The sequence below is a fragment of the Lepisosteus platostomus genome, chromosome 11, assembly GCF_059453375.1.
Source record: "Lepisosteus platostomus isolate fLepPlt1 chromosome 11, fLepPlt1.hap1, whole genome shotgun sequence".
In the NCBI taxonomy this organism is placed as follows: Eukaryota; Metazoa; Chordata; class Actinopteri; order Semionotiformes; family Lepisosteidae; genus Lepisosteus; species Lepisosteus platostomus.
In genome coordinates, this window is record NC_142621.1 from 20,421,511 (window position 1) to 20,439,198 (window position 17,688).

The window sequence follows — 17,688 nt, forward strand, 5'->3', positions numbered from 1 at the left end:
TGAGAGACTTACGAGAAACACTTTTCACTATACTATGCACCCGTGTAAGTATAATAACAAAAAAAGCTGAATTGAATTGAATTGTGCTTTTCCTCTATTTCAGCTAAAGGAGGTGTTCAGAAGAGAACTGGAAAAAGCTGAATCAGAAATCAAGAAAACCACAGTCATCATTAGCGAGTACAAGCAGGTAGAGACTGCTCATTAGCTATAAACCTTTTTCCCTTCTTCTATTTTAGTTATTGTAAAAGTGCTTTAAAAACCTTAAACTGCAGGTGGCCATTTGTGGAGAAGTTATATAGGATACAGACACAATATTATGAAATAGCTCTTATTTTTTAGTTGTTAATTTGTCAAAATAACTTATTAATGATCTCAATATAGAGTCCCAGAAAAAAACCTCACTCCAGGGAGTGATGCAAACTTTATATTCTTATTTTTTATATTCTGTCATTAGCACAGATGGGTTCTTTCTTGGTACTGAGTTGACCTGACTCACCCCACCCTCTGTTTTCTTGTTTGTCTTAAAGATTTGTTCTCAGCTCAGCACTCGACTAGAGAAGCAGCAGGCCGTCACTAAGGAGGAGCTAGACATTGTGAAGGTGAGAGCGAAGGCCAAGTTCCATGAACAAGTAGCAACTTGTGGAGACCTTCCTGTATTATAAAGAATCCCACCACCTGCTTTCATATGTGGGATGTCACCAACAGGTGCAAATACTCTCAGTGAACTCTGAACCTTTCTTGTGCTTTGCATGTATATCACCCCTGTTTCTGTTAGCAAATTTGTGAAACATTTTGAAAACTTTTTTAAATCACTTTTTAAAATAAATTTAGTTATTTCTGATGTATAGCTTTTCAGCGTTCCACATACCTAGGACACTGATTAAATGTAAAATCAAAGACCCAAACCTTTGGTAACCTTTCATCTGGCTGAGTTATTGTCAGTTGCCTTAGGCCTTCTTCATTGAAGCTAAGAACCTGCTACATGTCTACATTGACAACTGCCTTGATAACAAACAAGATATACTCACTTCTCCTGTTACTTGGAAGTGTTCCCAAACTAAAAAAGTCATTTCTTAAACAGTTTCCATGTAACAAGGGACAGTCTGCTGTAGAAATATATTAAAGTAAAAGTTTGGACTTGCTATATTTTTTCCTCACACCCTCTGAATTTGAATTTCCAATAACTAACCAGCTCTATCCGTTTATACCACCCAGCATTGAATAAAGGAGAACGTATGTGCAGATGTCCTCTGAAATGTGTGCTGTCTGCTGCTTTTTCACACTATCTCTCCAAACCATAAACACTAGAGCTAAGGATGTAGGTCTCACAGGTACTCAGTGACAAAACCCAGACTTTAACACATAACCTCTGATCTTTTGGGACTTACAGAGGACTTAACTATAGTTTCAAATGGTTCTCAATGTTTTTCTCAATTTAGTTTCACGTTCTGTAAAGCTAACTGTGTAAAAACAAAATAGAAAGAGAGCTGAAGGTCCAGTGGAGTAAATTTGACAGGGTGCATATGTCAGTGTGGATAGCTGTGTCATGTTGTGACTGTGATGGCAGGAATCCAATCAAGCTGGAGTCATTAAGCAGTCATCAATATGGTAAGTACTCAACACTGGCCTTCTCCCATCTCCACCCTCAGAGCAAGGTGATGGCATGCGAGCGCTGTCGGGAGATCTTCAGCAAGGAGGGATCCCTGCAGCTGCCCACCATCAGCCGCGACAACCGTGACCAGGATGTGGATGAGGAGAAGGACTCCCTTAAGAAACAACTGAGAGAGCTGGAGCTGGAGCTGGCCCAGACCAAACTGCAGCTAGTGGAGGCCAAGTGCAAGATTCAGGTAATCCAGGAAGGGGTTGGCTGGTGGTCACAGAATACTGTGTTTACTCCTTCTTTTTAAAAACTCTGTTCCAGAGAATTGACATAATGTCTCACTTTCTCTGAATTGGTGAGAATCTATTGGAGAAAACTTATATTTAGAATACTTAAAATATAATTGATTTCTTATGTCAATTATTTTTTTAATCATGTAGGGTATAACTTTTTCAGCAGAATATAGCCTGAATTCCTCTTTTGCCAAAATACAAAGAGCTCCCTCAGCCCGAACTGGCAGCTAATGTTACTCTGTTCCCTAGAGAACTCCACCGCCTTTCTCAAAGGAAAAAATGGGCTCCCATCTTGAAAGTGAACAGTGTTTCTCCCTCACTTGTATAAAGCCGGAAGCAGATTCTCTGTGTTTGGCAAGTTGACCTGTCTTCCTAATCCTGGGAAATGCCTACACAGTATAATAATGTTGTGTGAGCGTTAAACATCTAATTCTCGCTTCAGTGCTGACCCTTGCTACTTGGTTTAACCAAGAGTCAACTTGTCTGAGTCGCCTTGCCCCAAGGCGCTTAACAAAGCAAGTGACCACACATGTTGTAAATACAGAACAGAAAAGACCAGAAGACAATGGAGGAGAGGAACCAAAAACTCCTTCTCCAGTCGATTGTACTTGGGACCAGCTTCACAGAGAATTGCACCCACCGATGAATGCTTGTACTTACCGTTTCTAAATTATCCTTAAACTGCATTCTAGTAGCAACAAACAGCTCAGTGTTAGTTACTGTAGTTTATTTCTATATAATTTTGCTGCATATGGCCTGGCCCTGGTATAACCTCATCTGGGTTTGCCCTTTAGGACAATTAATTTTGTATAATGACACAATGAAACAGGTGAATTCTTGTGTCTCAAAACATTGTGTTTTTATGTCTCAAGCTATGTCTTAAGAATGGAAGGTTAATTAATCTATTACTCTTTTTTTAGGAGCTGGAACACCAGAGAGGAGCTCTCATGAATGAGATCCAGGCTGCCAAAAACTCCTGGTTTAGCAAAACCTTGAACTCTATTAAGACAGCCACAGGTAACCAGCCCCCCCCTTCTCCAAAAGAGGGAGTGTAGCAGCTCCCGCTGGAGTGAATAGCATGAGTCAGTTCTGGACATGGTGAGAAAGCTCATAACCACAGGGGCTGTGCACTCTGTGGAAGAGGTGATGGGCAGGGGGAGCGAGGCTGAGCTAACATAGGGATCACAAGAACACTAGTACAATGATTCAGTGCAGTACTTCCTTTCTCAAACAGGAGAGCTCAGGTCAGATTGGCATTGGATCTGTCCATAGCTTAAGGAAAATACAAAGGAAGCCATTATCCTCCTTGCTGTAAGGAAGTATGGCTGCTGCTCAGCTAAAAAATCAGACTGAAAGCACTTGTGTTCATTTTATTTTCCCAAAACACTTTTCATCTCTTCTTTGTATCACTCTTTACGCAAGCTAGTGGTTGAGAAAGGGAGTACTACATTGTGAATGCACTGCGAGATGTGTTGAAAAATTGATTATCTTGTGTTGTTTTCTATATAGTTTAAATATATTGGTCGATTCTAAATATATAACTAATCATTTTTAATCATGTACAGTTCTATAAACACGAAAAGTGCTTTCTTTTGTTTTACTGTCTGAATTTGAATGCATCTCTATAGCCTTTGTGGACTAACTGAAGCACACTACATATGAGAACTGGTGCTGTCAAAAACAAAACAAAAGATATATTCCACCTATTCCACATTCTTTTAGAAAATGTGCTTGACATTCAATCAATTCTCCTGTCAATCATCTCCTTATGTTTTATTCCTGCATTTAAATGCAATGCCATTCATGGGTTGTTGGTGGGCAAATAGATATACGTCAATCCTGTTATCTAAACACTGCCCAATGTTGTGCCAAGATAAAACTTCTTAAATAAAAAATATTTTATTGTAATGACCTTTTATGGTTAAATGAAAAGTGACTCTGCAAAAGACATGTCCAGATGCAGTTTTAGCAGGTCATTTTAGCCAAGCTCTTAACCCAATTATTACAGCTACATCAGTTTATCAGCAATCTTGCAAGCTTTTTTTCCCAAAAACAATTCCAATTTCCACATTCTACTATTTCTAAAGCAGCACTTGGTTTATTATCAGTAGTATAAATATTATACTGAAAGACAAAATATTAAAATTCCAACAAATTTTTTTAATCCCATGCCAAGCTGTTCCACAGAAGGACCGTATTGAACATAGGCTTGCCACTAGAAGCCACCAAAAAACTCAGACACTTAGAAAGATTCCTGCATTTTTGTACTGTAGCTTAAGGAACATTAGCACATAACAAAAATAATGGAGCTTATACAAAAATGCCAGTGAGGTTTTATGACTATTTTGAAGGTTTCAGAACAACCTCTAAGACTTAAAGATATTCTTCCTATAAACTAATGACTCAGCCTACCACAATTCAGAACATTTTTGTTGTTGTTTGGTCTGATAAAAAATAGACCAAATTGACAAATTGTGTTATACAGCTGGAAGTGATGGATCATTTACTGCTTGTAGCCACACTGACATCAGAGGAAATGTACAATATGTTGTATCTATGATTTTTCATTCAATGCAAGTAAGTACTTCAAACACTGTTAACATTATAAATAGGAATTTTGGTGACTGAAAAAGTCAGAGGTGTTCGAATATTTTTTAAAGCCACAGTTCATGAAAAGGCAAGCAAATCAATCAACAAAAGAAATACTGTAGCGGGAACTGTCTCTTGTGGAATCCCCTCCAACCTGCCATGTGTTTGGTGTTCAAAACTGCATAAAAAAGACACGTTTTGCATTTGTGTGTACACTTAGCTTGAGTGTGTTATGCAGGCTTAAGGGATAAAAGACAAATATTTAGCCAATGTATTTGAAATGGGAAATTAATCTGAAGAATCATTAAAGCATTTTGGTGCTTTTTCGAAAACTCAGTGGTAAAAACAAGATTTTAAATTTTGTGGAACTTCTATCTACTCGAACTACTGTTTAAAAACCTTAATGCCCACAAGTTGCTTGGGGATAGTATTCTTAGTTGTCTGTCATTTCTTTGGTTAGTTTAATGGTTGTGCTTTCACACAAAACATTTCTTAAAACTTCAGACTCCCTATATATATATACATCCAACTGGATGCAGTGTTAAATCCAGCAAATTGAATTAAATAGCTCAGTTGTTTGCGAACTGTGTCATAAGCACTTGGTATGGCTTGATTCTTAGTTCTGCTACACTGTAAAAGACCAGTAATTCTCATTCCATTTTCCTGACTCCAGTCAGTAATAACATACATGTACAGACCATTCATGCCACTTTTGAGCATCAGTGGACCTGTGTTTTTTGGCTCATTGTTTCAGCACTAGAATGCAATTACTGTCACAGTATAAACCAGTCTTAGCAGGGCTTATAGATCCCATCCATCATCAGCGATTTACAGTGGTAGACTGCATCTCAGGTATGCAGTTAGTACAAGTCGTAGTTAATTCATAAAAATTTAAATCAGAAGGTGCTGCGGTTCTCAAGCGCCACTTCTGTGGCGCGTTAGCAGATCTTACAACACTTTCCAGAGAGCAGGGGATTCCAGGAAAAGATAATTCAGTCTACACTAGGTTTACGCTTATAACGATGCAAACTAGTACAAAAAAAGTGTATTTTGATCTGGGACTCAAAAGCAGACCACAAGTGTCAGGCTGGGCATAAGTGGTTATTACTAAGCTCTACTAATTTTTATCAGTGACCATTTGACTCTTTACCTTTTTACTTATTTTCTTTTGCTGAATGTCATACTGTATCTTAATGTGTCCTAAGATGTTATGAACAAAAAATATTTTTCAGAAACCTACCGTTTAATAACCAGTTGAAACTAATGAAGCTAACTGGAATCCTGCTTAATAATGGTGTAACTCAGTATGCAATGTTATTGCAAGATGTTGGTCTTTTTTGAGTTGGAAAATGTTTTTCAGATGGAGAAATGCTTTTCATGTGTGGGTCATCTTCACATATATTTTTGTCTGTTTAAAAAGTGGGGCAGTGAAGTAACAGAGAAATACAGCATTAAGGTTCAAATGGTCTCTTCTGTACCTGTTCTGCTCACATTAATAAACTTCAGATTTTCTGTCTCCCAGTGTGAATGTCTGAATATAATCTCTGATAAGGATAAAATCACTTTACATTATTAGAAACAGTTGTATTTTTCTGCCTGAAGAATTTTATCTCAATCCTAAGAAATGTTTAGTGTACAACTATTACCCTGACCAAGGTCTACAGTTTTAATCCATGACAGTATGGTTTTCACTCCTGAAATAAACAAGGTACAGGTTTATAGATGGTTCTGTGGAAATGCAGGGAACTTGCAGTGCAGCTCCTAGATACAAACAGCACCTTAATTAGTTCAAGTAATAGGTTTATTCCATGCTGAAAAAAAGAAGAAAGAGAACACAACGTTTCGGCCGTGGAGCCTTCTTCAGGTGTGAAGAAGGCTCACACCTGAAGAAGGCTCCACGGCTGAAACGTTGTGTTCTCTTTCTTCTTTTTTTCAGCATGGAATAAACCTATTACTTGTTCCTTTGCAGCCTACGCATGCTGACGCAGCTACCCACCTTAATTAGTTCTGCTAATTATCCATTACATTTAGCTGGAGACAAATTCTGAGCAGCAGTGGAATAGAGGAGTCTCAAGAAAAGCTAATGTCTAACAATACAGGGCCCATTTGCGAACAACATTTACAAACATTCTCTACCTCAAAAGCAACACAAATCTCTTAGGATTCTAATGGATGCGTTACTATAACAATATATTTTTCCATATTGTTATGACTTTATGGCTCCTATTTAAAAAGGACAGTTCCTTTAAAAAGAAATGTTCACACAAATTTCACTTAAATGGCTATTTTGAGTAAACATAGTCAATCACTGTACATCACCAGTATTGAGGCTTGAATGTATAAATGTATAAGAGATTGGCCAAACCAATTAGTTTTTTAGGACTTATTTACTTTCTGACTGAAAAGTACTTGTATAACCTACTGTATATACAGTATCTTATATATATATATCCTACAGCCTGTCCTTGGTTATAGTTTTTCTTTACCTACAGCATTCTGCTAAAATTGGGTCATTAATCTAGTAAAACAAAACTTTACTTATAAGTCAGATGAGTTTATAACAAATGTTCAGGAGGTATGACAATTAACCACATCAGTCAGTGATTTGTGATCATTTCCGACGTAATTTCCTCACATTAATTAAAACTAAATACTATTTGAAATCCCCTTCCCTCCCTCACACGTCTTTTGCATCTTACCCCCACTCCATCTCTACTTTTGCAGCTTTCCCTTGTCACTATTCACTCCACATGGAGGTCTAGCCTCCTCATCCTACAACTAAGAGGTTGGCTCTCAAATAAGCCAGATTTATTTGGACTAAAACATTCTATAAACCTTTCAATACACTTAGATCTTGGGTGTTGTTATTGCTAGTGAACTTTTTGCACACACCGCCTGTTAATTTGTTTCCAGATCGAACTTTATATCATGAAGAAAAATGATGCTAGGAAAGCACTATTATTATTAAATATTTTTTAATTCATTAACTTTATAACAAGCTTTGAGCTGATTTCAGGAACATAATTTCATTGAACCTAATTTTAATTCATTCAGTGTGTGTTTAAGGCTTTTTCTAGTATCTATTTTCTATTTTCTTCTTCAAGGGAAATTGAGATTTCTCCCATTTACAGTATTTACAGTTGTGAAAGTCCTTCCAAAGAATTTTCCTTTTCAAGCCATTGAGGACACTATATTCTGGTCGTTAATTCTTACCAGTTTCAAAAAAGTACATTACACTTCAGCATCCCGCACTCAGGTTCAACTCCCACAATGACACTATGGCACAACAGCCCCTGGCCCAATCCCACTCTGCTCCAGCTCAGCTATCACCGACATGTGCTTGAATTCTGCAGGTCTGTGGTTGAACGTGTCGACCAGTTGGAAGGTTTCCTTGCGCTTTGCACCATAGAACAGCTGCACCTGATTGGCTAAGCACTGAGCCTGGTGAACTCCCTGGAGGGATAAACAAAATGACAGGGACATCTGACTGAGGATTTTAATGAGTTTAAATGAAAAAAAAAAGTGTCATTTCATTTACATTTCATTTCAAACATAGGATTATATGTCCCCGAGAAGGGTTTTACAGAAAACAAAAATCTGTTTTTTTTCCCCACCTTCACTGGCGTCAGTCGTCTGGGGACATTTATTTTGGCTGAAGATTCTAAATGAGTCCCTGTGCAAGTCAGGACCAACACAAAACCATTTACGATTTGGAAACAAGTCAGGTGGAGTACTGCACGTTATGTCTGTGCTAGTCTAGCTACTGAGCACCAGGTATACTGAGGATTTTGGCAATATAGTTCCAGAGTCTCAGTAAACTGGTAATGTGCAAACTTTACCAAGACTCTTCCAGCCCGCCCAAATGCATTAAAAGATACCGATTTTGCTTGTGACTAACTTGAAATGCTTCAGTGTACCATCCATAGTGCTACAATATAAAACCACCTACATAAAATAAGACTGTCCTGAGCTCCGGCTGTCCCTTACCATGCACTTAAGGTCCATCTCTGCTGTCATAAGGACAATGCCCTTTTCTTTCTCAAACTCTGAGTAATGGTAAAGGATGAGCTGGCTGGGAGCATTCTCCCCTAGGGTCTGAAGAAAAGGAAGAAAAACAAATTTAGCAAAGAAGGGAACCTGCCTTTCTACAGTATACAACAAGGATTCTTTTGCAGCAGAATAATACAGCATCTACAGGACACGGTACACATGTTGGGTGCCCCCGGTACACATGTATCAAAGGTGAAGTCATACCTCCAGCTGTTTGTTAAAAAAACATATATTCATTAAATAAACACCTTTCCTAGTCCAAATGATCAAATGTTAAACACATATTTATAATCCTGAAAGCATAAAGGATTTTGGTCCACTATATTATTTCAAAATGTTTTAAAGTGTTTTAATGGTCATCATAAACATCACAAAAATGATTACGTTCTGCTGGTGGAAAGGGGTATGTCAGGGATTCTTTGAAGATGACAACTGATTATCAGTCTTTTATTGCCAACTCACCTGTACATTTATCAAGGAAGTGAAATGTAGCTCCAAGCCAGACCACTGGCCAAGGAAGAATTCGTAGCCTTCCTTCTGTGGCAATGCATACAGAAACTGCCAGAAATGAGGCGCACAAATCAGAAATTCTGTCCTTCAGTAGAGAATCGTCCATGGTTCAGAAACAGCACAATAGTACCATACTGCTCTGGAGTGATATGAAAGCCAACACGGCATACATACTAAGAAAGCAATAAAACTAACTATAGTCAACAAAGGCTGCTAAATGGTTTCATTTTAAGGGGTTGGGACCACCAATTTAAATTGTTTTTTTTTTTCATATCAGCCCAACTGTGGAAAAGCAAGTTAATTCAGGACATAAAAGGAACAGTACAGGAGCAATAAATGAAAGTACAGGAGCAATACAGGAGAGATGTACTAAATGTACATGTGTGGTAGGTCCAGATCTTGCACACTCAACCTTATATCCTCAGGCTTCAGATGGGGAAGTGATGTCTCACTCACAAAGAACACTGCAAACCCACAGGCATTCAGCCAGCTACAGGGATTGCTGCCACACAGCAAGCAGGCTACTCCCTAGCAGCATCAAGTTTACTCCACCTCCTCATCATATGGCAAGTAGTGCACCACTTAGAGAACCTACTGATTTTTAACCAGCAAGTTCTGCACTTAGGAACCAACCTACAGTCGAGTATAGGCCTTATTATTTCAGGTGAACCTTTACTGAAATAGATAATTGCAAAAAAGATAAATGACAAATAATTTTACCTCAAGTTACTACCCTAAGTTTCAAAAGGGCCTCAACACCTCTCTAAATTTTAATAATTAAATTGTTCTCTTTGAATCTACATGTGAGGAAGGCTGACTCATCTGGGAATAACAATAATAAGTGTCCTGAAGACAGTAAGATCGGCAGAAAAGTGCAAATTGTAGCTCTTGGGTAAGAGAGCAACTCTCCCTTTAGACTCATAAGGATAGCTGAGTCTTTTTCCTCACAAAATTAACAAGTTGTGGTTTAAAAGGCTGCCTAGTAAATCACCTATTTACACAAGTAAATTTGTGGATCAGTTATGCAGCACAGACCCAGGACAGTCGAGCTCATTCCATAAAAAGGAATCCATCTTTGGAACAGACCAAAGATCTGATCTACATCTCACTTAGGGAAAATTACCTTTCTTTAGATAAGCTGCTCTGGTTATAATGAAAACCCAGAAATCAATTTATAGTGTTTATAGCAATCGGAGTGAAGCCCCGGAAACTCTGTTTTTTTCTAATCATTTCAGCATTGAATAAACCTTTACTTGTTCCTCTACATACATTTACAGTGTTACGTATATTACTGTGGCAATAATGAAAACATACAGCAAGACCACAACATGCTGGAACAAGGTAACACTGAAATGGATCCCAAACTGAAAAAAGACCTGTAAGGAATTCCTGTAAGGCAACAAAGATTGTCAGCAGGTTGGAAGGAACATGCTGGGTAACAAGATAAATAGTGAAGTATATGGTAAATCTGTAGGCTATATCAACAACACATATGGCATATAATTTCATTATGCTCATGATTTGTTAGATACATGTTATTATTTTTTCTGTGGTTATTAATTTGTTGATCACATTTTAGACTTTGGTGGTAGAGAGGGGCGCTTTCTAAGGTGACTATCAGAAAGAATGGGGAAGCAATTTAGTGCTGTTCAAAGCACAGATAATGAGGACATACAACCACATGGTAGTGAAATACCAGGAGAGAACAGGTGATTTACCTTTAAAATTATTTTTGTTCAGTGCAGAAGTTAAACATCACTGATTTAAAATCAATGTTGTCGGCTTTCCATTATTAAAAGTACTGCACACTGCTTTTGCTTCAATTAACATGATAATTAGAGACAAAAATACTTACTGAAGGGCATTTCTTTGCTCTTCTGAATATTGTTTCAAATATTCCCCCCTGAAATATAATTAATTTAATTAAATTTGATATGAAGTAATTCAAAATGTTGACATTGTTATATGGATGAGTAGGTCAAAAGCCAGACTTAACACACATAAGGACCAAAAGTCTATAATTTAAAAAAACATCTCAAATGTTACAACGGTAGTCCTTCATTCAGTCCATCATGCTTATTGGGTTGCTAGTATTTCACCAGGGATCTGTTTCAAGGAGACCAGTGAATCAGCTTCTGCATCCTGTCTGGCTAATGGTGCCTCCTGCAGTCTGTCCTTAATATACTTGGACATCTCATTTTGTGCATGAGCTTCCTTTAAAGAATGATTACAGCTCTATTATAGAGGTCATGGCACCTGCAACGTTAGGAAATGCCTGTAAGTCTTTGAAAAATGTTTTTTTTAAAACAAGCCCTTTGCAAAACCAGCAATAAAGCCTACATGACTGGCTCGTATAGAGTTTTGTCATGTTTAGTTGTACCTAAACACAACTGAAGTGGGTCTCATGTTTGAATACAATGCACAAGCAATGGTGGGTTACCAGATAAGTTTCTGAATGTTCTGAAATTAAGTGTGATGACACTGTAATATATAAGTGCAACTAAATGTGCAACTAATCTCTGCACCAGTTAAAATAGCAGACAGTGAGATTGTTTCATTATACAAAGATATCTTGCAAGATGAGTCTTAAAGAAAGACAACTTGGAGATGTACAGCATACTGTGCCAGTATTGTGGAAAACTCTAAGCAATAAAAAAACAAAGTAAACTTTTTTCATTCATTGCCATTAGTTAACAATTTTTTATAATTTTAAGGAAAATATTTCCAAATATTTTTAATGTTTAGGAATTTAAAAGGCTTGTGTTTGTAGTGTAATGCAGCAGTATAATGCTGCATTCATCAAGTTGGTGTCCAACTTATTCAAAATGTTTCAGCATTACCTCCAAGCATGGGAGTTTTTTGCACTTTTTGCAATATACTGAGAGACATTCTCTTGCTTTTCTTTTTCAACCCCACCTACGACACTCAGACAGCACAGATTAGCACTAAGCACTCACCAACTCACTCACAGAGCTTATAGTTGTGGAGAAAAAAAGCACTTACAGGAATTACCGCACAAATCGTTTTTTTAGTTGCAAAATATTCTTTCCATATCTGGAAAAGAAAACAGGTTAACAAGTTTAATGTATATATAAACTAATAACCTAAACAGTTTTAAAACTTAAAATGTTTTTAAAAACTTAAAAGACAGACAGTCTAACACCCATAAGACCTTCTAAATTTGGTGTTTTTAAAAGATCTCTCCCCTGAGAGATCAGAGGCTACTGAGACAAATACAAAAGTACAGTCTCACCTGGGCAATCTCTTCACCAGTCTTCTCTTTGACCATGTCAATATTGAGGATAGAGTCCAAAGTCTAAAACAGCATACATATAAAATATTACATAATTAAACATAAAGAGACTACGTTTACTTTAAAGCCACATCATTTCTTTGTGCTTTCTGAGAGTTTGGCGCAATTGTTCTAATCTGACCTAGTGGCATAACAATGATGGCCCTGATTACCAAAATCCCTGGAAACATAGGTATTGGAATGAATGTTACACATGACCCACAAAACAAATCACTACAGTACTTTCTTACTCGATAGGCATCTCCCCAATTACCTTATCCTTGGTGAAACCGTCACTCCCAGGAGCCCCTTTGCTTCGCTTCTCTAACTGAAAAGAGGCAAAGCAGTACAACACAGAAACAGTTCAATCAAACGCATTCCTCAGCAGCCTTTTCAAACACAGCAAAAAGCAAACACATGGCATAGAGAGGGGAAATCCAAAAATGAAAGTGAGATTCCACCAATACCCAAAAATCTTGTTTCTTGGCATTATTTGACAGCTCCCATGTTCTCATTTTCATCTCACTAAAGATACATCCATTGACTTTCCTCACGTTTCAGTCCTTTCAGAATAGGCATACTACATACAGGTCACTCCAGGCATTACCAGGATCCGGATACAAACCTCAGCTTCTATCAGTTTGATGAACTCAGCCTGTTTGCAATGACCAACAGGCAGCTTTTCCCCCTCCGCCCTCTTCTCCAGACGGGATTTGTATTCTTCAGGTTTGGCTCTATGAAATACAAAACTGAGTTACTAACATGACACCCAAAAGTAAAATTAATTCCAATGTTTCCAGTTCAGCAATCTATTCTAACTTCTAGAGCTCCTAGAACCCTTTGATACCAGGCACAGTAGATATCCATAGACGGTAAATAATTCAAATACAGGCTAAAATAAATACAAATGTAACCAGGCATATTTTACATTTTTACTTGTTGCCAACAAAAGCAGTATTTTGGCAGCTCCTAGTATCACTTATTTAAAAGGAAGAAATACAGTAGTAATTAGTCAACAGTAAATGAGAACGGATTCATAACCTAGTCATTATGAGAAAACTTATTCTGCTGAGCTTCGTGGCTGTCCAGTGTCTATCCCTGAAACACAAGGCACATGGCACAAGACAGGAACACACCCAAGACCGGACACCAGTACATTGCACCCTTCAACACAGAAGCAGCTGAGAAACACCAATCCAACCACCCTAACATGGATGTCATCATAATATGGAGAAAATAATTAATATTATTTTTTATATTTTTATTTTACATCAGACTTATATTTTAATACAATTTCAATGCTGCCTAATAGTGTTTAAGTACCGAGGTGGATCTCTTAAAGCATAATAGTGAAATCATGTCAGCTTCACAGGTCAATTAAATGACACAGATTATCTTAGTCTCCAAGAAAAGACTTAACATTTTTATTTTTATTTTAAAAACTCCATACAGAACTGAGAGAACTGTTTCACACGGGGGGTTTATAACAAAAATCTGCTTTGAACACTGTTATTTACAATACTTATTGCTCAAAAATAGTCAAATCATAATCCATCATATCAAGATACTGCAAAAGAGGAGACAGTTGAAATAAATCTGTTTCTTGCGAATTACTCTTGGGAGGAGCAACGTTAACTTTAGACCGCAAAATCTGATCATCATTTGAACGTCTAACTTTGTGTTCGATAAAATAAAGTATAACCATTATATTAAAAAAAATCACAGAAGAGGCATTAATAGCTTTATTGTAAAATATATGTGATCTAACCATGTCATTACAAGTTCAATGTCAGTGGAGTACTTACACTTGCAATTGATATAGTTTCTGGTTATTATTCAATAACACAATTGTCACATATTTAGACAAGTATCTCGCTAATCTTCAATAAATTTGATTCAAATATCACATATCTATATGGTATGAATAGCATTACAAGTAGTTTTGTGCATTGACTTATTGCCAATAACTTTGATTTATCATAGGATTGGACTAACAGCAAGAAAATAATCAAGATAAAGTTTGATTCTCTTGTTGGGACCAGTGTCGTACTGAATTCAGTATGCCGTGGAAATCTGTATCCCCTTTCAAAGTGTGCATGTGCAATGGAAATCAGAGATCATTTCGTATCGTTTGTAGGAAATGCGCAATTCTAAATTTCAGATTTACTTAAGTATTACAATTATTTGCATGTCCCAAACAAAAACAAAACAGTCACATTGTTTGCGCATAGTAAAATCGCAGTTCCGAATTTCAGATTTACTTAAGAATTACAATTATGAGAAATGGGGTGTTAATCAGCAATTATGTCTTCCTATGAATTTTGTCTTGATGTGCATTACAGAAACTTACTCATGGAGAGGAACCGAAACATTAAAAGACATTGTTCCAGAACTCCTTTGGTTTGTTCAGATGCAACTCTGCAAACCTAGAGAAGGGGCTTTCTCCTGGTTACCCTTCCATGAAAGCCATACTTGTTCAGTCGGTTTCTGATCGTACTGTCCTGAACTTTAACATTTAACATGTTAACCAAGGCCTGTAGATCCCTAGATGTAGCTCTTGGGTTCTTTGCGATTTCTCTGAGCATTATATGGTCTGACCTTGGGGTGAATTTACTGGGACACCCACTCCTGGGAAGATTGGCAACTGTCTTGAATGTTCTCTATTTGTAAATAATCCTTCACACTGTAGAATGACGGATTTCAAATTGTTTGGAAATGGCCTTATAGCCCTTCCCAGAGTTCATTGCTGATGTCTGTTTTCCTTGGCATGGTGTTAACACACACCTGAATGCTCCAGACCATCAAACTGCCAAAAGTTCTGCTTTTATAGAGGTGGTCACACTTCCTGATGATCAACTAATCAAGTGCATTTGATTGGCAGCACCTGGCTCCTAATTACCTTCTTAATTCCTATGGAAGCAGTAAGGGTGTACTTAATTTTTCCCACATGATTTCTGCATTTTGGCTTACTTTTTGTTGAATAAATAATGACATAGTGAAATCTGTTGTGTTGCCTGTTATCTGAGGTTGATTTGTCTAATTATAGACATTGTTGAGGACCAAACGATTGTTATTTATGCCCCGATATGTAAAACCACTGAATTAAAAGAGGGTGTACATGACTGTATAGTTAGAAATCACATACAAGTTTTGGGTTATGAATAATTATTTCACTTATTGACTACACCACTCAGTCAAATCCTGATTTTCACCAGTTTCGTAACCCCCCCCCATTTGTAACAATATATTCCTATAATGATTTTATATAATGCAAAACTATTAATTAACTAGAAATTTGACATTTTGTACAGTCAATTTAGATAAAGTTGGTGGTTTTGATAAAGTGTGAGTTGGGTTTTTTGGGAGGTAGCAGCCCACGAAATTTGCCAGGAATACCAGATTCCACAAGCGCACACTGCGGAGAAACATATTCCTGGGGTATCACATAAGTGAGTGTGGCTTTTGGGGAGACAGACATGTATGGGGATACTATTGTGTGCAGATAACATGGATATGGTGAATTTTTCTGCCAACCGATAAAATATTTCAGGTAAAGAAAAAAACAAAGCAAACTGTCTTTTCATGTTTCGTTCCTCTCCCTGAGTTAGTTTATGTAATGCACATCAAGACAACATTCATAGGAAGAAGTAATTGCGGATTAACACCTCATTTCTCATAATTGCAATACTTAAGTAAACCTGAAATTCAGAACTGCGCGTTTACTATGCGCAAACAATGCTTGTGTGACACGTGTTTTGTTTTTGTTTGGGACATGCAAATAATTGTAATACTTACGTAAACCTGAAATTTAGAATCGCGCGTTACCTACAGACAATACGAAATGTGTGCACGAGCAGGCAGACACATCAAACCTCCAATTCCCAGTGCACATGCACACTTTGAAAGGGGATACACATTTCCACAGCATACTGAATTCGGTACGACACCTCTAGTTAGCCAAATAAGGCAATTCTGTGAGTATAGTTTGAAGAGCTTCCTCGGTAAAAAGATGAGAAACAACAGCAGTGTTAACCGGATAGTTTTTGCAGACCAACTTTGGCAGGTAAACTGTCCTCTGTCAACAATGTATATATAAACAATATATTTTCTAAAAGCTAGTACCTTGCATCCCGTATAGACTATACCATTGAACAATGGTTAAAAGTGCATTCTCTCTCTGGAGAAGAAAAATTGACTAATCTGAAATGAAACTTCATTTATTTCTTCTATACTAATGTTGTTGGTTACCTTTTTCAGTTATAGGTATTTGTTGTCCGTAGTTGTACTTAATGGATTGAATTGAGTATGCCCTTCGAATTGACTGAATGGTGCCCAACAGTCAGTACATACTGAAGCACATCGGTGATCACCTTATTGTCAGAAGAACTAGCGTCACTTAAAAAGCGAGTTTTAAAAATATTTATCATCAAATTAACTGAATGAGTAAAAACCCGATTGATTGTCTGGTTTTGATATAGACCGAGATCTTACTTGCGCAGCTGTTGAATTTTGTCCTGGTATTTGCTATAGAAAGGGTTTTCCTCCAGGTCTGGCTCCTTACGGACCGAAAAGGCTCGCAGCTGCAACGGGGAAAAGCCTGGGATAAGCGGTCTGATTCCCGTGTTTCTGACAGCCAGCATCCCCCGATACAGACAGGCCATCTGTACCACGGCGACCGCCATCTTGCCTTCTCCTCCGTCATACATCAATAGAACTCCGCTTAGGAGAAGAAAAGCAATAGCACACAATCATATGTTCCGCTTTGACAAACGTGCCCCGTCTTTTTAAAGCTTTTGTGATCTTTCGTTTTAATGAAAGTGAAATAAATACTGATATGAAATGTATCTAATAAATATAAACAGGAACAGTAATGTATATACTATACTATATAACACACAGTGTGTTTCTAAATTTACGTCGCATAGAACTGTTCGAAAAACTGTACCGTCAGAGGGCGAGAGAGAGACAATGAGACAGAGAGTCCCAGGGAACTACTATCTATACCGGTTTTTGCTTCAGCAAAAAACTACTAATTAATCGCAAGCATTATTTAACTTTCTATTTAGGCATGTTTTAATTTTTTTTTTCATTGAGCTCTTAAAACGTGGTTAAGGGTTTGATCTTGATAGTTCACGGGGTTTTGAACATTCAGCTTAGCTAAACTAACAAATTGGACTTTAAACGGGGCAGCACGGTCGAGCAGTGGTTAGCATTGCTCTTTCGCAATGGAGACGAAATCCCTTCCTCCTCTGTCTCCCTTCTCATTCTTGGTTTCTGTATTTATGGTGAGGAATATTCTGATGAATACTAGTTTCAGTACTTTCCTAGGAGTGCTGGTGTCAATGATTTACTAT

General features: G+C 37.4%; 2 protein-coding genes across 3 annotated transcripts in view; one reads left to right on the forward strand and one right to left on the reverse strand.

Moving 5' to 3' along the window:
- Window positions 1-5,998, forward strand: part of rabgap1l (RAB GTPase activating protein 1-like) — a 423,532-nt gene extending 417,534 nt beyond the window's left edge. For both annotated transcript variants that reach the window (XM_088598822.1, XM_088598823.1), the window contains 4 exons: window positions 104-187; window positions 528-599; window positions 1,650-1,847; window positions 2,814-5,998. In XM_088598822.1, the coding sequence (XP_088454948.1) occupies window positions 104-187; window positions 528-599; window positions 1,650-1,847; window positions 2,814-2,948 (489 nt within the window). In that variant the 3' untranslated portion in view covers window positions 2,949-5,998. The remainder of the gene's footprint in view (window positions 1-103; window positions 188-527; window positions 600-1,649; window positions 1,848-2,813) is intronic.
- A 1,442-nt stretch (window positions 5,999-7,440) lies between these two features.
- On the reverse strand, window positions 7,441-17,258 carry atpaf1 (ATP synthase mitochondrial F1 complex assembly factor 1). The gene is made up of 9 exons (XM_088598824.1): window positions 16,826-17,258; window positions 12,960-13,068; window positions 12,609-12,662; window positions 12,296-12,358; window positions 12,046-12,096; window positions 10,898-10,945; window positions 8,995-9,090; window positions 8,470-8,577; window positions 7,441-7,935 (listed from the first exon to the last, which is right to left on the reverse strand). The coding sequence occupies exons 1-9, from the start codon at window positions 17,038-17,040 to the stop codon at window positions 7,759-7,761; spliced, it is 921 nt and encodes a 306-aa protein (XP_088454950.1). The 5' UTR covers window positions 17,041-17,258; the 3' UTR covers window positions 7,441-7,758.
- Window positions 17,259-17,688: the final 430 nt, after the last annotated feature.